General features: G+C 44.3%; 1 protein-coding gene and 1 pseudogene across 2 annotated transcripts in view; both read left to right on the top strand.

The window, feature by feature from the left end:
- LOC104043166 (ran-binding protein 3-like) overlaps positions 1-19,604 on the top strand; it is a 61,930-nt gene extending 42,326 nt beyond the window's left edge. For both annotated transcript variants that reach the window (XM_064469238.1, XM_064469239.1), the window contains 9 exons: positions 3,808-3,927; positions 4,888-4,991; positions 7,313-7,391; positions 8,285-8,387; positions 9,287-9,411; positions 11,383-11,503; positions 12,148-12,290; positions 14,193-14,373; positions 15,928-19,604. In XM_064469238.1, coding sequence (XP_064325308.1) covers positions 3,808-3,927; positions 4,888-4,991; positions 7,313-7,391; positions 8,285-8,387; positions 9,287-9,411; positions 11,383-11,503; positions 12,148-12,290; positions 14,193-14,373; positions 15,928-15,968 — 1,017 coding nt within the window. In that variant the 3' untranslated portion in view covers positions 15,969-19,604. The remainder of the gene's footprint in view (positions 1-3,807; positions 3,928-4,887; positions 4,992-7,312; positions 7,392-8,284; positions 8,388-9,286; positions 9,412-11,382; positions 11,504-12,147; positions 12,291-14,192; positions 14,374-15,927) is intronic.
- Positions 19,605-23,682: 4,078 nt separating this feature from the next.
- On the top strand, positions 23,683-25,299 carry LOC135316505 (kelch-like protein 33; annotated as a pseudogene).
- Positions 25,300-25,301: the final 2 nt, after the last annotated feature.

Raw genomic sequence — 25,301 nt, 5'->3', positions numbered from 1 at the left:
GGTGCCATGGCTGGCAGCCCATCTGAAGCACCTGTAGACAACAACACCCTGCATGAGAAACCAAGAGGAATTGGAGATCTATGTGCAGTGGCAGTTCTGTGTCCTCACTGGGGTCACAGATACAGGAGGTTCACGTGGACAATTGGAGTACTGCATTGCATACATATGGGCTTTTTAGGAAGTAAAGCAGGAAAGATGAGAAGGGGATGGGTTCTGCTATGCTTGAAGAAGCTGCTTGAATCTAGAGACTTTGGTTTGGGAAAGGTGCTGATTTGGTCAGGGCTTTATAGGTTAAGATCAGAGGGGAAGCCAGCAAGGGGGTGATTAAGGTGAACCTTCACTAGAGTTGGACCGATCAAGAGCAGAAAGAAGCTGAAGCCCTTGTAGAACTAGAAGCTTCACAATTGCAGACCTTGGTTCTAAAGGGGGGCTTCAGGTACCTTGGCACCCGATGAAATGGCAACATTCTTGGTAGAAATACTACCAGCAATTTTAGGAATAAGTTGAGGATAATTTTTTTCTTTCAATGCAGGTGCTGGCTAAGTTGACCAGTGAGGTACTCAGCTGGAACTGGTATTCACAGCAAAGAACTGCTTAGTGGAGTACAGTGGTTGAGAGTAGCTATGAGATGGAGTTTGAGATCCTGAGGGAAGCGGGGAAGATAAGTAGCAGAGTAAAGACCCAAACTTCAAGGGGGAAAACTTCAGCTTGTTCATCGAGCTTGTTGGTAGGATCCTGAAGGACAGAAGGGCTCAAGATATCTTGTTACCCCCATGGACAAACCACCTCAGAGAATGTTTATTCCAGTGTGCAGGAAATTGTGCAAGCATGGCAGGAGGCCAGTGTGGATGAACTGGGAGCTCCTTAAATCCAGAAAGGGAGTGTGCATAAGTTGGAAAGAAGTCAAGGTACCCAAGAGGTATACAAAAGGATTGCCTGGATATGTGCGGAGAGAACTGGGAAAGCCAAAGCTTAGCTGGACTTGGAAATGACCAGGGATGAAAGGGCTGCAAGAAGGGCTTCTGCTGGTACATTAGCAGTAAGTGCAAGATGAAGGAAAAATGTAGGTCTGCTGCCAAATGTTGAAGGGAACCTAGTGATGAAGGACATGAAAAAAATCTGAGGGAGTTAGTGGTTTTGCCTTGGTTTTTACTAGAGGTCTGCTGTCAGGTCTTCCAGGTCCCTTTTCCTAGGGGAAGTTTGGGGCAGTGACTTATTACAGTAAATTTTGCTGAAGGACCATCTGATACAGTTTGACATATACAAGTCCAGGGACCAGACAGGATGCATCCATGGGTGCTGAGGGAGCTGGCTGGTGTTACTGTGAGACCACTGCCTATTATCAAAATGTTGTACTGTGGGAGGTCCCTGTTACTGGGGAAGAAGAGAACGTGGCACATGCTTTCAAGAGGGCAAGAAAGAGGATCCAGGAAAGTAGCAAGTGTTCAGCCCCTTCCTCTCCTTTCCTGGTGAAGGAGTCCTAGGATACGAAGCACCTTAAAGTGATTAAGAACAGCCAGTATGGATAAAGCATGGTGACCAACCTGACTGTTTTGGGTGTTTTTTCCCCCTCTGAGATGATTGGCTGTGCAGAGAGCAATACTTGTTGGTTTTGACTTTAGCTTGGATGGTCTCCAGTACCATCATCATAGCCAAGTTGGAGAGATGCACTGGTTGGGTGGAATTTAAATTGGCTGAACCAGTGAGCTTCAAGGGTAGCAGTCAGTGGTTCAAAGTCTGATGGGCAGCCAGTTCCTAGAGGCATTCCTTTAGGGCTGGTACTGACTGTGCTATTTAATGTTTACATGAACAACCTGTCAAGGTGGAATGAATCTTAAGTTTGTGGATGCCAGTAAACGGAGGGAAGGGGAAAATGGTCAATATGTTGGAAGGCAAGGCCATTCAGAGGGATCTTAGCAGGCTGGAAAAGTGAGCCAAGAGAAACCAACTGAGGGTCAACAAATGCAAAGTCCTCTACCTGGGGTGAGATAACCCATGTGTCAGGAGGATTGGAGAGTGAGTGGTTAGAAAGCAGCTATGCAGAGAAGTGCTTGGAGATCAGTGTTGCATGAAGGAGGTTGAGACAAGTTCTGATGTACAGAACATATTACAGGGTCTGTGGCTGATAGTATTACTTCTAAGGGTGACAATTACTTTATTTTGGAGGAAGGGAGAGCAAAAGGGGAAGGAAAGGACAAGGGAAAACTTCCCATGGACCAGGTAGATAAGTGACAGGGGTTCTCCAGGCAGGCATCTTCTCCCTGGGTGTTCTCTCCAGTGGAGCAGGTGGTAACCCATAATACTCTTCCTATAGTAACTATATAGTTTTCATCAGGATATGCTCAAAATAAACTTGGACACAAGTTGCTCTTGGGGAAATTCCAATTGGACACAAGAGGAAAATTTTTCACACTGAGGACAGTCACCATTGGAATAATCTCCCCAGGGAAGTGGTTGACTCAGCCACATTGGACACCTTTAAGAGTCGTCTGGACAGGGTGCTGGGCCATCTTGTCTAGACTGTGCTCTTCCTAGAAAGGTTGGACTAGATGATCCCTGAGGTCCCTTCCAACCTGTGATTCTGTGAAAATTCCTACTACGGGGTTTTTTTCTACTTATGATGCTGTTCATGCTGTTTGAAGCCTGCTTTGAGGGCAGCTGCTGTGTGCTGATTAGTTGTTAGGCATTGTGCGTGCACATTGTGGGGCCTTCTGATGTAAATCAAAAGCTACCAGGTAGGAAATCGGGAGAAAAGAGGGAGGAGGCAATTCCCATGCTGGTGGCAATTGCTTCCCAACACCACTATAGGGGTTTGCAGGTACAAGGCCCTGAGTGTAATGGGATGAGTACTATAGTATGAGAGTAACAGGAGAAAATACTGCTAGAGGTGCTCTGGAAAACACTGCCATGGCAGCTACAGTGAAAGGTTATAGAGCTGCTAATAGAAAGTGGACTGCAGAGGTGCAGATAGAAGGTCCTTAGCATGACAAAAGGTTCAGGAACATTGAGGTCCTGTGCAACAGTGATCAAGTTGAACACAAATGAGCAGTGCATCCCTTTATTGATTAAGACAATGTACTGGGCTGCTTTACTAAGACTGCAGCTGTTAGGTTCAGAAAGGTGATTATTCCCCTTCACTTGTCACTGGTGGGTGGCATCAGAAGTATTGTGTATAGTTTGGGGCTTGCCAGTGTGTGAAAGACATTTACAAACGACCGAGGTGACAAGTGGCTGGAGCACACGATGCCTGATGAGAGAGTGAAAAAGCTGCGTATGTTCTGCTTGGACTAGGGGAGGAAAATTGAATTGTTCTCGACTCTCTAGTGGTGGGCTGTAGTGAGAAAGAGTGAGACTTGGAAGTGCCTACCAAACCACTGAAGGCTGCAGGTGTGGGGAAGGGGGATTCCAGTTGGGTATTAAGACAAAACTGTCATATTTAGTGCAGTCAAACATTGAACCAGGCTACGCAAACTGTAAAACTGCCATCCTTGAATTTTTTGAAACTCAGCTGTACGAGGCCTCAGGTCGCCTAGCATAATTCTGAAGTTGATGCTGCTTTGAGCACAGTTTGGACCAAATGTTTGTTAGAGATCCCCTTGAACCTTAACTCTTCTGTGGTTCATTAAGAAAGATGCTCTGAACAACAACAGAGGATTTTTTTTTTTTTAATGTAAAATTTGCCTTGTAGCTCTGGAGATGTTATTGGCTTATTGTAAATAACTGTGGGACTCACCATGTCATAATGTGTGTTTTTTGCTTAAATAAACTCAATTACCTAGGCTAAAGTTTTCAATTTCTTTTCTTTAGGCAGGAGAATGTCAGAAAAAAGAGCCCAACAGTACTTCAGATGATGACAGCTGTGAGAAGGCAGAACTAAATGCACAGCAAGCGTTTGTATTTGGGCAAAACTTAAGAGATAGAGTTAAGGTACACATGTGTTTGTTATCTTGACTAAGAGTTGATGTATTTAAGTGAGGATAAGAAGCAGTGGAACAGATCATTTCTTGGCATGAGCATTGCACACTGTTTATGAAGTACTTTGAAGCCACTATACAATCGGGTTAAAACCTCCATGTATATATGCAAAATTAGAAGCTGTGAGCACAGTTCGGTTGGCTGTTTAGTAAAACTGGTCTTCCAGACGTTTATTAAATTAATATTACTGTTTAGCAGCATAAGAAGCTTTTTCAAAAATAAACACATCTACTGCAATCCTAGGTAATGTCTAAAGCTCAGTGCGATGTAATGTTTCCTTGTACCTTTTGGGTGAGAATTAAGTTGAAATGTGTTCTTAAGATGCTCCCATGCAACCAAGATTTCACAGAAAAGGTGAGAAAAGAAAAACAGGGCAACCTGGGTTCAAACCCACAGGCGCTGATCTCTTCTCTCTGGTGACCAATGCCAGGACCCGAGGGAACGGCAGGAAGATGTGCCAGGGGAGGGTTAGGTTGGGTATTAGGAGAAGGTTCTTCCCCCAGAGGGTGGTGGAGCCCTGGAACAGGCTCCCCAGGGAGGCATCACGGCACCAAGGCTGGCGATATTCCATAAGCACTTGGACAAGGCCCTCAGAGACACAGTGTGAATTTGGGGCTGTCCTGTGCAGGGACAGGAGTTGGACTCGATGGTCCTTGGGGGTCCCTTCCAGATTAGGATATTCCATGATTCTGTGAAATCTGTACGTGGAGTAATTGAGTTGTATTGTTAGTACCTCCTGTTGAAGACAGGTTTGTGCAGGTTTCCTAGCATAACAAAAGAAAGTGGGACGTAGGCTTATATTGTTTTGTTATAGAAAGTGTTTGTGGATGGAACTTTGTCTTGGGAAAGAATGAACTGAAAATTCTGTGATCAGTAGTTAAAACTGTCAATATATACTTGTTCTTTTTATAGCTAGGAGATGAAAGCGATGAAACAGCCGATGTGCGGAATGCTGGCCTTCCTACATCAGACATACCTTCTGCAACAAATTATTTTCTACAGTGCATCAGTTCCAGGTGAGACTATAGAGAAACCTATAGGACAGTTTTCCTCATTTCTGTGTTCAGAATTACTTGTGACTCTGCTCTTTATTGGATGCAGAGCTTATACTGGGTCAGTGGGAATCTAAGCTTCTGAAGAATGAGGTGGCAAACTTCAGATCTGAGGGAATCCTCAATCATCTGGTCAAGGGAGAAGCATTTGTCACCATTTACTTGACCAGGTTGTCACCTCTTCAGAAAACTAATAAGCATAAGATGAGAGAAGTCTTCTCATGAGTGATTAGAAAGAAACAGTGATGGAATAAATTGGAGCTACCAGTAGAATCCTGTAGAGATCTGTGCTGTATTTGTGGTGTTCAATATGTTTCATATACAATACATATAAAGGGAAGAATAGTTAAAAAAACCCACCAAATTGTTTGATAGTAAGCTTTTCAGAGCAATGTAGAGGGCCTGTTTGAATAAGCAGGAACCTAACTGAGAGAATTTCTGTTTAGGCAATGGTATCACAAGAAATTGGTTGTAGGTATACATAAAGTGAGATAGTAGGAGAAAACTGTGCAAATTCTATATATACAGTGATGAACTCTGATCTGACAGCCTTCATTTAAGGCTAAGATGTCGATACTGCTCTATGAAAATGATAGCTCAGTAGTGGTCAAAAAAAATCAAGTAGTGTTACAGAGAGAGTAGAAAACAGAAGAGCATTTCTTAGCACACAGAGCTGTGAATTCAAGTAATAACTGGAAAATCGTGGGGGGAAAATCCCACTGAGAGTAACAGAGCAGAGCGTTATCTCTGCTCCTAGAAGAACCTGACCTGCAGATTGTTTGAGGCCATGAAATAACTGTAGAAAAGCACTAATCAATGTGTGCTTGCCTTGTGCTTATATTCTGCATTTTTAAAACCCTGTTGTTCATCTGCGTGGCCTTTACCACAAATAGGCACAGATTTGCAGTCTTAATCCCTTTTGATATTGAGATTTTCAGATGATGCACTGGAGAGGCAGAGAACACATGAGTGACTGTGGATGCCAGATCGATGCCTTTCCAGAGACACTGATTTTTTTAAAACCAGATTTGGCAGACAATAACTTAGGCTTCAAATACTGGAATTTTTGTTTATATTTTTTCAACCCCTATGACATCTACTGCTGTATTTTGGTTGAGTCTTCACTTTGGGAGGATTTATTCACGGTAGGTCAGTTGCCAGAAACCTACTTTTGGGTTCACCTTTAAAAAAAAAAAGCATCCCTAAGTGGAGTTGGCTCTGGTTTTTAGCTGTCTGAGATGGCAAGACATTATGGCAGTCAACTTGTAGAAGGAAAGCTCCTCCCTTTGTGTAACACACTGCCAGTCCTTTAAAAACTGTAAATGTACTACGTCACATGGCAGGTATTGGTAGATCATACTGAGTTCCCAGTTGGTGTTTGGAGCTCAGAACTGTGGTATTTAATCCCCTTAGTAGGCAAAACTTGCTTCCTGTGAGGATTTCCTCTGTTCTTTGAATCTCCTTAATCAGAAGGAGCATCTCTACATGCAGGATTTAAAGGCTTGTGTGGTTCTGCTTGAATCTTGTGGTGGCATGTGTGCCCCCATTTTCCAAACTCAATGAAATGCACATAGGCTTGATTTCAAATGGTCTCTATTCCACACGTTCACTTAGTAAGCACGTTGATGTCTTAGAGCAGTGTGTCTGAAGGGAAGGCAGATGAACAATGACTTAAGTTTTTGAGTCTGTAAAATAGTACAACTTTTGCCTTTCCTAAATGGGATTTAAAAATCTGTTAATAAAATGCCACATGGGAGGAGGATGCCTATTCTATAAGGAAGAATGTGAGGGCTGAGGCTTGGTCATGAAACTTCTTGGGAAGGCTGTAGCATTGCAGCTAGTCTAATAAAAGGCATTATTTATCCCTGCTATCTTTGCTTCAGTTATGATATTGTGAGTGTTTTTGTTTCAATTCTTTCCCTTTCTGAGAAAATTGACCTAAAAACCTGTAGTGGTTCAAGTCTGCATGTAGACTACTGTTCAAAAAAGGTATGTTATATGGTTAAACAGTAAGCCCTCAGTTAGCATTCAGCATTGCTTAATATGTAATTAGATATCTAAAGGGAAGATATTTACAGTGACAAAATCATTTGGCATTGTTCTGAGAGAATTCTTATTCTGTAAACCAGTATCTACTCTAATATTACTAAGTTGAATTAATTTTTGCTTATGTTTCTGTGTCAACCAGTGCCAATTGCTCACTTCTTGAGGAATTTTATCAATAGAAGATAAACAGATATTTTTCTGACTTATCTGCTTTGGTTTGGGTTTCTTCTTTTTTTCAGTGTAGAGAACTCTACAAACAGTGCAGATGCATCTAGCAACAAGTTTGTTTTTGGACAGAACATGAGTGAGCGAGTCCTAGTGAGTATCCACTGTGTATGAAATGTGTAAGTTTGTGAGTAGTTTGTATAATGGATTCTCACTCAGGAATTTTGAGAACCTTTAATTATACTTGTCACTGGAGCATGGTTTTCTTTCAGTGATTTCCCATGTAGGTAACTTATTTTGAGTGCAGTGTGGGGAATTAATTATGTGCTATTGTCTGCAACAGCTGTGCTCTCCGGGTTTTCCCTGCCAAGCTCTACCAGTGTAAGGAGACAGAGTGCCTTCCCTACAGTGCTTGTGGCTCTCAAGTCCAAGCACTTTATGGCACAGCTTGCTGCTTTAAATGGCTTCCTCAGTATAAGTATTTGAGGGTGTTTTATGTTTGCTGTCCTCCAAATTGAGAAAAGGTCAGTTATGTGACTCCCCCAGTGATGGGATTTCAAGTCTAGCAGTAAGGTAGCTGCCTCAGTATTAAGATAAGATTCAGGAAAGTCTTTGTTTATTGTGTAAGGTATAACTTCTAGCACCTCACTGTTTCCTACTGTTGTCTTTACTGCTATGCTGGTACAAAAGGGAAACGCTTCATGCTGTGCATTCATACCTGTCTAACCACTGAGCAGGGAGGTCAGTCAAGTATGCCTTGAGTTGAACTGTAGCTGAAATTGGTTTGCTTTGTTGAAAATACACATTGAAATTTGGTTTCAGTTCAGGGGAAAGTAATTTGAACTGGTTTTCGGGTCACGCTCCATTCAATTCCTTGGCCAGGGTAGTAGGACAGCTTTTACTGTGACAGCATGTCATCTGTGGGATTCTTCTTTTGCTGTACAGCTTATAAACACTAGGGCATCCCTCAGTAATTGATGACTAAGTCTTGTTATGCAAAATTAGTGTCTGCTTTCTCTTCTGTTTACCTCCTCTTTTTGTGATAGAGTCCACCAAAATCAAATGAAGGTAGTACAGAGAGTAATAAGGAGAATGCTGCTACAGAGTCTGGGTCTGAATCATCTTCTCAGGAAGCCACACCAGAGAAAGGTGAAAAACACTATTTTAGGAATGGTAGTTAATTCTTGTTTAAATTATTGCATTTTTCAATATCCTATTACTTCATAAAAACCTAACATTTTCAGGTTGCCTTTACTGCCTGCTGTAACCAATGGTACACACTTGGGGTGGGAGGTGATGTGCTAGATGCTAGAGTCTTGTGTCCTTTCTTCTTTAATATTAAACGTGTACAGGGTGCACTGTCTTTTTCATGGTCGTTCCGTGGTGTTGGGAGTATCTTCAGCAGAATGAAAGTAGAGGGAATTGACAGAGCAGGTACTTAGACCTACAGAGTGTAGAAGAAATGCGGCAAACTGTTCTATCACACTTCCAGTGACTGAATGCCTGAGTCAAATGTATTTTGTATTGAGTGGGTGAGCCAAAGGTGTTGCTTGACCCAAGAACTGTTTGCTGGATTCTAGACTTCTGTGACTCTTCAGATTGGCAAGATTTTCTGGACCTTTTGGGAGCTGTGGGTTTTTCCAGCAAACTGCTTGCAACCCAAAATAAAAGTGGAAGATGAATCGTGCTGTACATGTATAGGCACGACTGTATAGCTGGTAGCAGTATCAGTTCTGCTGGAACACCTGTAGGGACATCTAGAACATCTGCAGATACAGAGGTGTCTGTGTATTTGAAATACTGTATCTGGCGACAAAATTTTTCAGTAACTTATGTCTTCTCTCCCTTGTGTCATCTTGTGCTTTTAAAACAAGTCTTAAAAGACAAGCTTTAACTTGAGCTTTAAATTTCAGTCCTATTTCTAATGTTCTATTAATGCTGGTCTCCTATACTTTATTTCTCCAAGTTCTGGTACACTTATGTAATATCTCTATAAATCTTAGCAAATTATGTGCTCATCATTCTCAAACTTTCAAAATGTTGTTCAGCTAATAATATTTCAGAATCACTGGCAGAGTCTGCAGCAGCCTATACTAAAGCAACAGCAAGGAAGTGTTTATTAGCGAAGGTAGAAGTGATTACTGGGGAGGAAGCTGAAAGTAATGTGTTACAGGTAAGAAACTAATAAAGTAGAGGAGCTTTGAGTTTATGGGGATTCATATGGATGTCCAGTGAATGCACACCACCTGGCTCCCTACAACTCAGCCATCCTCTATCACTAATGTACCTTCTTGTGTTAAAATGCAAACTTTGCATATTTATTATCAGATCCTTACTTTGTTGTTTCTTAATTTCTTTTTTCTGAATAAATTTTAATGTTTGGGCCATCCAGACAAATCTTAAGCATACTTTCCTGAATCCATCATACAAAAGCTTCTCTCTCCTACAAATAATTCTCTGAAGAAAATTTAAATGAACTAAATATTTTAAATTTCTTATTGTACTACTGAAGATTTTCTTTTAAACTCAGAATGGACTATTATGCCAGCAGTCTGGTTTCTCGCATAGCAGAAACCATAAAACAGGATCTGGGAATTTGTCTTGAGGTAATTAAGTGATGTTTTAGAGGGACATTCGGTCATGACTTAGCCTCCTGATTTTAATCGTGATTTATTTAACATTGTAGTTATTAATTAACTTCAATATACTTATTAACTTCAGTATGGCCTTAAAAATGTGCAGGATTTATGTGTGAAACTAAGTGGTATATATAATTTTTTCCCCTCCTCTTTATCCTCCAATTATAGTTTTTTCTTGATCTTCTAAGTTTCTCAGCACTTGAATGGCATTATTCTTTTTAAGGATAGCTTTTTGTTCTTACAGACATGCTGGTCTATTTTGATGCCAAGCCAGATGCACTGTGTCAGTAACTAACGCGTATCAGTTACATTTGTATTATCCTACAAAATAATAATCTATAATGTTTATCTTATCAGACTTATTTTTACCAAACATGAATGGATCTTTAAACAGTTGTTCTGGTACTTGTCTGTTTCTACATAATTCAGAAAGTCCTGGATGCTTCATATAATTAAGACACTGAAGAGATGACAGTCCTGTTTCACTTAGGAAAACAACAACTAGTTGTTGTATACTTACAAGTACATAAGTTGTATACTTAATAGAGGACTGATTTGCATTAATATGTTGTAGCTTAGCTCTCACCTAACTTCAGTTCTTTTTTTCCTATGAAATTTAATTCACTGGAATCCCGAATGGGACTTGTACAGACAGAAATATGTTAATGTTGCAGAAATGAAGTATTCAGAGCTCGGTGTTCTGTGTCAGAGAAAATGAGAGAGGTGGAGGGAATGAAAAGTGGAAATACATCCTCCACCTAGGGCATGCACATATGTGGGGAACTTGAGGGGTGAAGCCTTGAAGTATGACACCTCGGCAGTGAAAATGAAAGATGGATTAGAGGGACAATATAAAGTAGACATGTTTAGCAGGGCAGGAAAAAGGGGTCTTTTATGGGAAGCAGGAACAGTCCTACCATTAGAAAGTACAAAAGGTGTACTTTTTTCAAAGTGATGAACCAAGAAGGCAGGAAAAATACCTCTTGTTTATTCATGACTTTGTGTGGGTCACGCTTTATGAATTGATAATTAATGTGTTTGTTCATCCTTTCTTCCTTAATACAGAAAGAATTTTGCTTTGCTTTCATTGTGCTGGGTCTTCCCAGCAACAAATACCACCCTCAGTGGTGCAAAGTGCACCTAAGACTTTCTTTTAAAAGAACTGACTGATTTAAGACTGTAGATGACTCTTAAACAGTCTCTTATCACAATAACTTTCCTCTGTGGATGCTTGTACCTTATCTGAAAATTGTTGTTTGATCTTGAACACAGTTATTCTTTAAGAATATCTACCTTCTGTCAATAAAACCCTATGAAACTAAATAGCATTTTTTGAGGAATTTATCACAAAAAGAGAGGATGACTGCTTTGGTTTCCACAGCTATAAACAGTTTGAAATTTCAATATGAAATCTTGAGAGTTTTTTTAACCAGCTGTAGGTGGCTAAATATGAAATGTAATTACTTCAGTCAACCACTATGCTACAGAGATATTTTCTGTTACAGATTCAGTGCAAGCTGTTTGTATTTGATAAAAACTCTCAGTCTTGGGTGGAAAGAGGTCGAGGACTTTTGAGACTCAATGATATGGCCTCGACAGACGATGGAACATTACAGTCTCGGCTAGGTAAGCGGAACCAGGGGAAATGAGGTTTTGGATTATAGTCAGTGCTATTTTCATAGGATGCTTCCATGACTCACAGCAGCATCCCCTTTAGGTTATGTCTTGGCTACAGCAACTCAGAAAGCAGTTTGGACCTTTTCTCTTGCTTCAGTTTGTGACCATTTCTTCCCAAGAGAGTATCTTTTCATATCCTCCTATTGTAGCAAATGTTCCAGTAACTTTTTATGCCCCTATAAAAGCAAGCTAAATTTAGCAACTAGAAAATTTTACTAGAAATTTATGGTAATGTTCTTCAGATCTGGGCTCTTCGCTTTTTCAGGACAGGGTGCTTGGGGGGAAAGTCTCTCTGAATAGTGCATGATTGTTCAGACTGGCAGGAATGTGCATTAGCCCGAGATTATCAGCTCGAATCCAACCACTGAACTTGGATGTATTAACATATAAGACTTTGGACTAAATATCTTTAGACATGACTGATAATCTTTAATAGCTCACATTCTTCTGATTAACAGTTGTGACAAGATTCCTTTCCCTTGATATTCTTTGTAAATAGACTTAAACATTCACACTATAAAAAGCCATTTGGACTGTTCTGAGCTTCCTGTTGTGTCTTTTTCCACCTAACTCATCTTGTATGTTGGCTTTAGTGATGAGGACTCAGGGGAGTCTCAGGCTAATCTTAAATACCAAGCTCTGGGCTCAGATGCAGATTGATAAAGCCAGTGAGAAGAGTATCCGGATCACCGCCATGGATACAGAGGACCAGGGAGTTAAAGTTTTTCTTATATCAGTGAGTACTGTTTTTTGTTTACATCTTAACCTTCCTACTAAAATCAGTGCTTGCTTAAATTGTAGTTGAGGTACCATTCCCATTCTTCTTTGCACTCGACCTCCTTACCACCACCCCCTCCCCAAAGACAAGGGGCTTAGCAGGCTATGCTTGCCTTGAAGAGCCTTACTAGTTGTGAAGAAATTCACCGTAAAAGGCTGCTTCAGGAAGCCGCGTTGTCCAAAGCATTGACCATGGAGTCATGGGATCTGTTCCATGCCTAGTAAGACTGTAACTCTAGTGCAAGAATAATGCTAATCATTTTTTGTTATTGAGGGAGATAAAATCTGTGAAATATCTGTGTAGTAATTTAACCAAAATTAGATCTACCGGGACTTGTAGCATGAGAAAGGCGTCATTGTCTGCAGCGTGGGTGGATGTATAGGTGCTCACTGGAAGCGAAACACTAAATATCTGTCAAGAACATTGTGTTAGTAGTTAAGGGTAACACATTTTAACTTTTTATTTTCTTTTAATACAGAGTATTCCAAGCAGTAGCAGGACAGTGAAAGTGATTTCTGTGCTTGCTAAGTGGGGGAACATCAATCCCAATTAGAGTTACTAAAACACTTGGGAGATCGTGATACAGTCAGCAAGAAAGAGAGGTCATTCCCTCATGTCTGCTAAGAGCACTTACAGATTTTGAGAGGTCTGAACACATTATTTTGACTTACACTGATTCTATACAAGGGGTTGCTAAAGAATTAAGTGTTCGTATAGATCAGAAATTGAGAACAGCAACAAATGGTCAGCTTCCCCATGACATTAGGTTTGTAGGACTGGGATCTGGAGTCCCAGAGTGGAACTTAATGATATGGAATATCCACTGATGAAGAAAAAGCAGTGAAATTAATGGCTCTTTCTCAGCATTTTTCTAGATTTGACAAGTTTGAGCTAGTCCGTCATCAGGTTATTCACTATTGATTTTTAGTATTGATTAAGAAGTATCTTTTATGGACTAATTTATTCACTACAGCTCATTGCAGGGGAATTTTGCGGATATAGAGGTGATAGATTTAAGTGACAGATGGGGAGGGTGGAAACAGTTTTTTTTCTGAAAGAATCCAAGAAGTAGAATCGTTACCTTACAGTTAACTTGGAGTAGCGGTAATAGTAGTTAACATGAGGACTTCATTGATATAGTGAAGACAGTTTCATAGATTTAAGAAGGGAGTTTCCTTTTAAATAATGTCCATTACTTAGCTCAGTGAGCCTAGAAGCTGATTCTTTTGAAGGCATGAAGTTGATGTTAACCTTAGAGTAAAAAAAAAGTATTCTTGGACAGGTTGTCACCAACGCTTCCCTCTGAAACAGCTGACCAGTATAAGAGAGAGAGTAAAAAGAAAATAACTTTTTTAATAATCACTTGCCTGACTGCATGTCCATTCAGTTTTCTCGTATCTTATGTTGAAATGTTATGTCAGTGCATCATGAAACAATTAAGTGACTTGATTACAGTTAGCTGATATGTGAAGTTGAGTGATTGACAAACCTGGAAAAACCTGTGCAAGACAAACTTTAGTTAAAGATCTTTTTAGCATAAGCTTTTGGGGGTGTCAGGAAAGCTGTATGAGACTCTGGGGTGAAGAGGGTCATATTAAAATCAGCTAGTACTGGTTCTGTTAGCCAGAGAAACTTGGTGCTGAGCAGAGAGGAATATACTCTCACCATCAGAGTTTAGTATATCTGGCATCTTGCTATGTATTCCACAACCCATTCTGACCTAGTTTGAAAAACCCTATATGAGAAAATTAAAAAGTAGATGGTGAAATTTTGAGAGACCGGTGTGTATTATGTAAGCAGTGTTTTATTCTGGTATAATTCCTTGCACCTTTTTCTTGTTTCTGAATATTAAAAATGTAGGCAAGTTCTAAAGATACAGGGCAGTTGTATGCTGCGTTACACCATCGGATCTTGGCCTTGCGGAGTAGAGTGGAACAAGAGCAAGAAGTCAAGAATCTAGCGCCTGAGCCAGAGGTAACGCAATCAAATGAGGAAGACAGTGATGATGATGTCATCGCACCTTCAGGATCAGTTGGAAGTGGTAAGCAAGAAAGACCATGTAGTTTCCTTGTTTCCATGCATTTTTCTCTGTCATTCTTTAAGGCAGACTCTCCCCTCTGTAATTGTATATTATAGATGGACTTCTGACCTGTTATGTCTCACAGGTGTGTTTGGAATAAGACTCATTGTGTGAACTGCCTTTTTGAATGCAGCTGTTTCTTGCTACTTCTCCAAACTGGTAAAAAGGCCACTGTGCTTCTGAGTTACATGTCACTGTTAAGCAGAGGTTACCTGTCCTTCAGTTCTAGTTTTGTTTACAAGATTTTTAAGGGGTAGTTGAGTTTCATTTTTGCCTTCAACATGGCCAAGGCTTGCACGTAAAACCTGAGATGACTGTCTTGGACTTTTCAGCAGGCAGGATCCAGACTGACTCTTGACTAGCAGAGTGCTATTTGGAAACCAGGAGGTTTACAAAAGGGCATGGAGTGAGTGTTATTAATCTCATTGTACATGAGACTACCATAACTTAAGAAAAACACTAGTGATCAGTTTGATTCCTTCTGTACTCCTGACTTGGGAGTCATCTGTGCTTTGCTTTCCTGTGGCTTAGAACATCCAACAGAGACCAGTCCTCCATCCTGATTCACTGCAGGGGAAAAAGAAGGAATTAATATGAACAAAAGTAGTGGGTGGATTTAAGAGGCTGGAAACAGAGGTTTTAGGCTCTGGGATGCTACTGGGCAAAAAGACCTTCTGATAATTTCCATTACTCTGGATTTTGTGGGATTTTGTTGTCTTTGCCACATTACAGGTTTCTGTGAACACCAGAAACTGGCCAGAGGCTCAAAGAAGCAGTTAAAATGGTTACACTTCCCTGTTTAATATATAAATGTAGCTGTCCCAAAAAATCACTCATGTTCTGTTCTATAATCTCATGTACTGCTTATGAGAGTCGTAAATTACAGATTATTAGGTAAAAAATACATTAGGTGTGTTTTTTAAACTGATGGTAACCCTGAAGATTAAATAAAATCACCTATGAGTCTTAGGATAAGGAAATTATATGGGCTAGCTGTGATGCTAAAGAGTTAAAGATATCAAGGGAGGAGGATCTTAAGTCTAATCTTAAAACTACACTTATTTAGCACAAAGTTGAGAGCTTGGTTTGTGAAAAATAGACTGCCTCTGTTCCTTGGATATTTCTTCACTGAAAGAGTGGTCAGGCACTGGAACAGGCTGCCCAAAGAGGTGGGGGAGTCATCAGCCCTGGGGGTGTTTAAAAGACATGTAGACATGGCACTTCAGGGCATGGTTTACAAGGCCTGGGGGTGTTGGGCTGGTGGTTGGACTTGATGATCCTAGAGGTCTTTTCCAACCTTAATGATTCTATGATTCTATAAAATTCTGCAGTGGACAGAACTTAATCTGGAGAAGGAAGATGTAAGGCAGGGGAGGGGGGAGCTCTATAGTTCTCACCTGTCATTTAAATCCTAAATATGAGACTTGTGTAGGCTTCTCAGGTAGGGCCTTTTATTGTAAGGCAAGAAACAAAAGAGATATTTCTTATGACAAAGAACTGCTTTGCTTGTTTCAGGTTCTAATGATGGTGACGGGCAGAACATTGGCAGCACATAGCAGATGTGAGCCGATCTGCTTGCAAGGCTGCTGTGAACACCCTCTTGCAGGCATCTCTGGATACCCCAGGCCAGCTATTATTTCAGGCAGTATTGAAGGCTCCAGGACTTTAAGAACTGTGCATCCCTGTTCTGTTTGGTTTTTTGGTCTGGATCAGTAGATTCCACACAAAAAAAGCAGACTTGGAAACTACCTGAATGTGGTTTGGGATGTGAAAGCTCATCATATTGATGAGCCCCCCAAAAAACCAACCCAACAACAACAAAAAAAAACAAACAACAAACATTTTCCCTCTTCCTTGTAATTGAAATGGCACATTACATCTTGTCACAGCTTTTCATTGGGACCTTTTGTCTGTTTCTTCAGTAGTTCACGTCTTGCAGGCCTCAGAGAGAACTTTCCGACATGGTTCCAACTCGAATTCTGCTTTCATAAACCCTACTCCCCCTTAAGAGTTTCTTCCACCTGCAGGGAAAACCATGTCCTCACCAATTGCTAGGCTCACTGGCTGCCCTTTCAGGTTCTTTCTCCTTTTGGACTGCAGATGGGGCAGATTATGTTTTTACCTTTGAATCCCAACATAGGTTGTGGACACCGTTGTTCCCTGTCTAGTGGGTTTGTAAACAGAAAGAAACAAAACATTGTGGTTCACCAGAAAAGCTTTTTCTTTTAATGCGGTAATAAGAGACTTCAGAGTCCACAGGATGTTTTGCTAACTCCTTTTCTTTCTTCCCATTTCATTATTATTATTTGGGGATTTATATTGTGGTGATACTTTTTTATTTTAGTTTTTCAATAAGATGCTCGTGTGTTGAAAAAGTGAAACTATTGTTTTGTACTGTTCTTTTCTGTTGCTATTTAAGGGGGAGCTAAGCCACTATATATAATAGATGTTGCATACAATTTTTCTTAGAAAATTATATGTTTCTGTGGCTACAGTAAAGCATAGGAGGCATACAGGTTACACCTTCAGAAAAGTTGATGAGGAAGCAGCTGTTAGCCCTTGGAAGAATAAAATAGGCTCATGTAATGAGCTCTGTCAGCCATTAAAATAAAACTGTATAATAAAGCAGCTCTCATTTAATGGCTTGATTCAACAAGCCATTTAAGCACTTGCCTGACTTAACTACATGTGAATAATCTTACTGAAGTCAATGCAACTATTCACGCTTAAAATTGAGTATGTTTTTAAATATCTTGATGAATGGCCTTAAATAGAAAATTAACTTCTAACCCTTCCTGTCCCTGTTCTGTTTCCTGAAGTCTTGCAGCATGAAGAAAAAGGTAATATTGCCAGCTTTGAATAGTTTGGGCTGAAGGATATTGTATTCTGTTCCATCAAAATAAATGCAAGAATGTGTTTTTCTGTGTGTAATTCTGAAGTGCTCCTACTGTAACCATAACTCACCTCTTGCTTTGGAAGTTTTCTAATAATTCAGGCCTTCTGTGTGAAATTTGAGTTTTGTTATTAAAACATATGGTATATTCTTGTCCAGCAAAGTTGGAATTTGGTAGTCACTAAGAACAGTGACCAGATCGCTTTCCCTATAAATTCCCTGAACTGTCCTATTTCTTTTATATGTAGTTTACTGATACATAACTTCTCGCTTGCTCTTTCTCCTGTAGGTCAAGGAGATCTAAAATGTACCATTTAAAAGAAAATTAAAGGGGAAGAAGCATTTAATGTAGCCTGAATTGAAAGTGAAAACCCAGGTTGTAGCACAAAAGCAACTTTGAAATTATTCCAGTAGCAGAACAGTCATTATTGCTTCTATTGTCGTGAAACATGCTTTTCATCACTAGGAGTCAAGAACATGTTTTTACTTCTTGTCAGTCATTAACCATTGTGGGGACGTAAGCTGTTGGGGCAGTGGGGTGCTTTGCTTTTCCTGACAGACTGTTGAAGGACCATCTTGGATTGCTTTTCTGGGGCATGAAAAGGGCTAATGACTAGCTGTGCCACTCCATTTGTGATTTCTCTGGATTGTCTGTTCATGCCTTTTTGCATTTTGGGGTTTTTTTTTCCTCCTTAGAGTTCTGGGGGTTTTTAACCATGCACAAACCTATTGATGACCCCCTCTTGTGCAGCTCACTAACAGAAGCATAGCATGTTTCTTAATACCCACCCACACAATTGTTTCTGCATCACAAGGTATGGAGAACTTCTGTATTTTTAAATAAGTGATCTGCTTTTTGATCTTGGATCTTTTTACACTGAGATACTCAGTTTTAAACTACTCTTCAAACAACCGTGCAGCATATAAAGCTACTTATTGTCAGCGTAAAGAAAATTAATAAGGTGTCTTGGTCAGCGGGGCCTACTTGTAGAGAAACAGGTGTTATTTCTGGGTCCCAAACTCCATGGGGTCTATGCAGAGTCTCACTTTCAGGTGCTTTACCTAAAATGAAGTTGGTGCAAGAAATTCAGAAAAATGGAATAAGCATGCTTGCTTTGATGGGGTTTAGTGGTGGTGCACAGTTGCCTACAGCATTCTAAAAATATCTGGCAACTATTTACTGATACAGATTTTATTTCAGCTGGAAGCTTTGCATATATGTCTGTAGTGAAGAGGAAAAGATTAGTGTGAACCACTACCAGAATTGGCCATAGATTGAGTTCAGGCCCTGCCCAGCAAGATGTAGTTAGGCCAAAGCAAAACTCTTATTTCATTTTCTGTTTTAAACCTTAGTAAACTAGTGACAGGTAAAATGAGAATGCCTACGTGTTTTAAAAGAGTTATGTAAGACTGTCATCAAAATGTATGTGGGAACTACATTAAAGTTTTTATCAGAACACAAACAAACAAAAATGCCCTGAGCCCTGTGTCATTTCCTGTGCTGGGCAATGGCTGCTAGAAGGGAGGGTGATGATGGCCAGCTTTGCCTTCTTACAACAATCTTCCCCTTGCACAACCTTCCTGCTGCATCTTTGCCCTTTGGTCTGTTGTTAACACATGGATGTTATTAGCAATTACTGTGTCTCTTGGTTCTGGCTGCTGAGTGATGTGGGCACAGCCTTTCAAATATTCCAGGAAAAGAGATACTGAAGAGTGTAATAAAGCTGGGTACACCTGATGGGGAAAATGTTGCAGGAATGGTGGCGTTACTAAAACCAGAAGTAAAACTGTTATCCATAAAACTAAAAATAAGATTACACCCACAGGAAATACAAACATTAAGGTATGAAAATGTGTAGTTACATCATCTTTCTGTAGTCCAGTTCCCAGTGCGTGATGCACTATTTCAGAGAAGACAGGACAGGGGAAGATCTAAATAAACTAGTCCTCCACAGTCCTCCACTGAAATCAGGCTGGGCAGATGTCCAAACTGTTATAAGCCTGCAGGAATTAAAAAAAAACAACCTCCAACTTCATAATGACTCTCCCCATTCCCAGTCACTGAGGTATCAGTTCCATTGCTTAGGTATTGCCACCCTAATGCATCCCATTCTGCAGTCTGACTGGCCTCTTGTTTTCCTGGTGAGTGTAGACAATGGTTTATTTCCTTTCTAGAACATGTTACATATTTGAAAATTTACCATGTTTCCCTATAATCTTCTCTAGTTTTATGGCAATTATCATAATTGGAATTCCTAATTTGTCATGCAAGATTTCATTAAACTGACTTTTCACTGTGCACTTTTCTCCCCTTGTTCTTTGGTCTTTCTGTGCACTGACTTACTTAAACTGAACTCTAGAGCTTGAGTTAAGTGTCAATCCAGTTACAGACTGCTTCCATTCACCTGTTGGAGTTATTTCAGTGGTGGGAGAAACAGAACTGGAAGAGCTTGGCTTGAAGGGATCCACTGAGAAAGCACAGTAGTGAGTCGCTGAATGTATTGGCAAACTGAGAACAACTGGAAAAGATTTACTTCCAGTATAGCCTACACTACAATGTGGCCTAAGTGTGCCAAAACACCTAGTATTTCAGAATACTGTCCTTGAAAATTCATAAAAAATAATTCAAGTACTCTTTAGTTATAACTACCAAAAAAAAAACCTACAGGGAGAGAAAAAAAAAAACCCACCCACCCCGAACCACCATGGAACAGCCACCCTTGAAAAATGTAAGCTATCAGAAGCATATGCTGCTTAGGTGTAGACACAGAACTGCACCATCTAAAAGCAACTTAAGAGCCCCGGCTTGGGTGTGAGCTGAAAACATGAAATACAAGTACTTTTCTGTAGCATTTCTAAGTACCCACCAGTTGGAGGCTGGACATGGAGCCACTGGCGAGAGCTGCGGCGGGAAACGCCAGGACGAGGCTCCTGACCCGGGGATCGCGCCGTGTTGAGGCGGGAACGGTGTTTTCAGCACCAGCTCGGCTCAGGAGAACGGCCTCAGGCCAACGCGAACCGGGGGCTGGTCAGTTCCTGAGGAGGCCCCGGCTCAAGCAGAGGATCCCCGGCCCTAGCAGGCCCCGGCTCAGGCAGGCGACCACCGGCCCTGTCCAGTCGCCGGGGCAGGAGGTGGTGCAGTGCGGGCAGGGCGGGGCGGCGCCGTCCTCTCGTGAGTGTGCGGCGCTGGCAGCCGTGCCCTTGCGGCGCCATGGTGGGCTACTGGGAGGGCCCCAAGGGCGAGTATCTTCATCGATGACACAGACAGTGGGGTCGAGTACACCCTCAGCAAGTTTGCAGATGACACCAAGCTGAGCGGCACAGTTGGCACACCAGAAGGACAGGATGTCATCCAGAGAGACCTGGACAAGCTGGAGAGGTAGGTCTGGAAGAACCTCATGAGGTTCAATAAAGCCAAGTACGAGATCCTGCACCTGGGTCGGGGCAGCCCTGGTATCCATACAAGCTGGGGGATAGAGGGATGGAGAGCAGCCCTGCAGAGAAGAACTTGGGTGTACCGATGAACAAAAAGCTGGACATGAGCCAACAATGCGCTCGCAGCCCAGAAAGCCAACCATCCCCTGGGCTGCATCCCCAGCAGCGTGGGCAGCAGGGTGAGGGAGGGGATTCTGCCCCTCTGCTCTGCTCTGCTGAGAACCCCCTGCAGCACTGTGTCCAGCTCTGGGCTCCTCAGCACAAGGACATGGAGCTGTTGGAGCGGGGCCAGAGGAGGCCACAAAAATGCTCCAAGGGCTGGAGCCCCTCTGCTGTGAGGCCAGGCTGGGAGAGCTGGGGTTGTTCAGCCTGGAGAAGAGAAGGCTGCGGGGAGACCTTATTGTGGCCTTTCAGTGCTTAAAGGGGGACTGTAGGAAGGATGGGGTGACCTCTTTAGCAAGGCCTGTTGTGACAGGACAAGGGGGAATGATTTTAAACTAAAGGAGGGTAGATTTAGTCTGGATATAAGGAAAAAGTTTTTTACTATGAGGGTGGTGAAACCCTGGCCCAGGTTGCCCAGAGAGGTGGGAGATGCCCCACCCCTAGAGATGTTCCAGGGCAGGCTGGACGGGGCTCTGAGCAACCTGATCTGGTTGAAGATGTCCCTGCTCACTGCAGGGGGGCTGGACTAGATGGCCTCTAAAGGTCCCTTCCAACCCAAACCATTTGATGATTCTATGATTGACCAGAAGGGAGCCTGGGGACTTTCTCTGATAAGCATTTAAGGAAGTCTAGAGGGTTAGAATTGGGGAATAGCTGAGGCTGGAAGGGACCCCTGGAGTTCCTCCTGCTCAAAGCTGGAGCAGGTTGCTCAGGGCTGTGTCCAGCTGAATTTCCTGCGTGCAAACTGAAGCATGTCCAGCAGAGCCACCGAGAAGGTGTAAAAGGGTCAAGGCACAGGGTGCACGAGGAGGGGTGAGGAGAACGGCATCGTTCAGCCTGGAGAAAAGAAGGTCAAGGGCTGATGTAATACCATTATTTTTTTTTTACAACTTAATGAAAAGGCAGGCTCAGGTGCTCAGTAAAGGATGAGAAATAACGAGCACAAGTTGCAGATATGGAAATTCTAACTAGATAGAAGGGAAAAAGGGTCTCACATTTGGGGTAGGTGAGTGCTGGCAAATGGACTTGGAAAGGCTGTGAAATCGTCATCGTTGGGGACACAAAATTCAACCAGACACATGGGAATATGAAGGTCCAGGGACAGGACATCTGGGGACAGGGATATGAGTTAATAAAGGACAGGGAATGTGGGTACTAGGGGAAGCAGGGATGTGGGGTAGGGGAACACAGGGAGGTGGGAGAGGAGGGGACAGGAGGTAGGGAAACCAGAGACAAGGAGATGGGGGGACCCAAGGACAGTAGAGGAGGGGACACAGCAACACGGGGGACATGGCCACAGCCATGGCAGGCTGTGCTGCTCCCTGGTATGTGCTGTCTGTGGGCAGGTGGGTGTCCTGGGGGGGGTGTAGGGTGGTCCTGGGGGTGCTTAGGGCTGGAGCCAAGGGGCCAGTGCCCCCACATGCTTCCTGGCACCAGGGCTGGGGGACCCCCAGCTCTTCAGTGTGAGGGGCAGCGGGGCTGGGCTCCAGTTCAGGAGCACAATGGGATGGGGATCGTCACCCTCCATGGGGCTGGGAGAGCAGGCATGTTTGTTTCTCTCCCACCCGAGGACTTTTGAGGGGGCTCTGGAGGTGAGCAAGGTTTGAGGGAGGTCTGATGGGCCAGAGACCCCCAACAGGACCTGCCCAGGGTAACCCGGGGTTTACAGCCCTGCCTGCACCCTCCTGCTGCCTGAGAGGCGAAAAATCTCCTGGCAGCTTCCACCCACCCTGCTGCTGTCCTCAGGGAACCCAGGTGTCCCCACTGCCCTGTCCCAGGGCTCTGGCGCTTCAGGCCTTCCTCTCCCAGCTCCCAGCCACTGCCATGTGTCCTGTCTGGGCTATAATTACCCAGGCACATTCCTGGGGGGTCACAGGAGCTTCCTGGAGTGGCAGCGGGCGGTAAGGGGGTACAAGTGCATGGCACAGCACAGCACGGCATGCCGCGCGGCAATGCAGGACACAGCATACGGCACACCCCACACAGGGCTGCAAAGTGTGTGGCCCGAGCAAGGACACGCGACACCATGCAAACACAGGGAGCAACACATGAGGTGCCACTCATGACGGGGTGGGGGGGAAGTGTCAACATGCAGCACACCACAGTGTGACACAGCATACTGTGCAAGGCTTGGCACGCCCTGACAGCAAGTGGTGCAAGAGGGCGTGCAACATGTGATGTCACATGATGCATTGCGACAGCACAGCAGGGGACAGGCAGTGCACTGCAGTTGCTGCTGCACACCCAATGGCTGGGGCAGGTGGCTTCGCTGGGGAGCTGTTCTGGGCAGCAGCGGCTTTGCTGCTGTTGGAGCACCAGTAGTTTCAATGATAGGGCAATGGTTGGGGAAGGGCTTGGTGGCTTCTGCTATAGGGTGGAGGGTTTGATGGGTGGCAGTGGACTGAGCTATGGGGCTGTGGCTCTCAGCTGGGGCAGCAGCGTTGGCTGTGGGTCAGTTGCTTTATCCTGAAGGTTCAGCAATGAGGGACATCAGCCTCAGCTATGGGGTGGTGACGTGGCCCGTTGGTCTCACCTTTTGGGTTGCAGTTTTGCCAAGGGGCATTAAATTCATCTATGGGGTAGTAGCAGCTCCTGGTGGCCTTAGCTATGGGGTAGAGGCTTTGGTGATTGACCCAGTGGCTTTCACTATGGGGCAGTGCCAGTAGCAGGATCCCACCTGTGTCCCCAGGCAAGACTTCTGCCATGGGCCAGAGGCTCTGGATACAGAGGCAGCACCCTGACACCACCCCACCCCCGCTCTGTGTGTTCCCACAGGCAAGATGTGGGTTGCAGAGGGGCCAGCCCCAGCCTGGTGGAGCCTGCGGGACGGGGCCCACGCTGGACACTTCCTGGCCACGGCCAACCGCCTGCGCACTGCAGGATAGCTGGTGGATGTGGCCGTGGGCCCGGAGGGTGATGTGGCCCATGCCGTGGTCCTGGCCTCCATCAGCTCCTTCTTCCTCGGCTTCCTGGAGGGCAGGACCAGAGAGCTGCACCAGGGCCCCCCACCCCATGTCTCCCTGCCACCCGGGGCCACGCTATGGGGCTGGTGGGCCATGCTGGCCTTCACCTATGGGGGGACTGTGCCCCATGGCCAGGAGAAGGAGGTAGAAGAGGCTGCCCAGGCCTTGGGGGCCCCCCGGGTGGTGGCTGCCTGTGTCCCGCAGCTGGAGAGTGACACCCCCCAGGAGGGGGGTCCCAAGCCCCTGGAGGAGCAGTGGGAGCCCCTAAAAGCCATGGAGCAACTCCATGCCAGCGGCCTGGGCTGCGACCTCCAGCTCCAGGCAGGGGACGCAGTCATCCCAGGTGAGCCAGGATGGGGGTCCCCCAGGAGGGGCTGGGGGTGGGGCAGGGCACACTGGGACAGCTGGGTCCCCTGGCATGAATGCTGGGGGCTGAGTCTCTGGGGGGGATGAGGAGGTGGCAGTGCCTGCAGAGCTGGTCCACTCAAGAGAGCTGGGGGTTTGGGGGGGGACACGGACACCTGGGTTCCCAGAGGGCTGCATGCTGCAAAGGGTCCCCCTGCTGCCCCTACTGTTCTTCCTCCTTCCCCCTAGTCCAGCGCCTGGCCCTGAGCTGCTCCTGTGATTTCTTCCGTGCCCTCTTCACTTGCCCCATGCAGGAGACCACCCACAACCCTGCTGCCCCGCTGGCCATGGGGCTGTCTCCAGCCGAGCTGCGCCTCCTCTCCTTCACCTACACGGGGGCTGTGGCAGGGCCATGGCCCACAGTCCTGGAGGCAGCTGAGACCTCCCTGCGCTACCAGGCCTGGGGGCTCCTCACCCTCTGCCTGGATGTCTTCACCCATGGCCTGACCCTCAGAAACTGGCCTAGACGTGCTGGCCTTTGCTGTGGCTTATGGGCTGGCTCAGGTGGGCTGCATAGCAGAGGACTACATCTTGGCCACCTTCCCCAGCGTGGTGGCCACACCGGCCTTCCTGGATCTTCCTGCCCACTTTCTCATCTGCCTCCTCTGGTCTGATGGTCTCAATGTCCTCCATGAATTGGAAGCTTTGGAAGCAGCATCCCGGTGGCTTATGGCCAACAGCGATGTCCAAGAGGATCTAGCCAAGGAAGTCCTGTCATCTGTTCGCTTTGCCCTCATGTCCAGCCAGGAGCTGAAGACGGTCCCATCAGTTACTGCAGGAGCAGCTGACCCAAAGGTCCTCCACGAGCTTGTGGTAGCAAGTTTGGCCCCCATGGCCCAGCTGCCATGCTGGGTGCGTTCCTTGCAAGAAGTGCTGGTGGTTTGTGGTGGAGAAAAACTGATGGCCAACCTGGCTGCCTGGAAGCTCAGCTGACACCTCTGGTTTGCCCACCACTACCTCAGTGCTGTGGGGCTGGTGAAGCAGGTGGAGTGGCGGCCACTGGGGAACTTTCCTGATGGCCCACACTTCCG

The sequence above is a fragment of the Phalacrocorax carbo genome, chromosome 19, assembly GCF_963921805.1.
Source record: "Phalacrocorax carbo chromosome 19, bPhaCar2.1, whole genome shotgun sequence".
In the NCBI taxonomy this organism is placed as follows: Eukaryota; Metazoa; Chordata; class Aves; order Suliformes; family Phalacrocoracidae; genus Phalacrocorax; species Phalacrocorax carbo.
The sequence above is the reverse complement of the archived record's forward strand: the minus strand, read 5'-3'. Positions and strand labels throughout refer to the sequence as shown.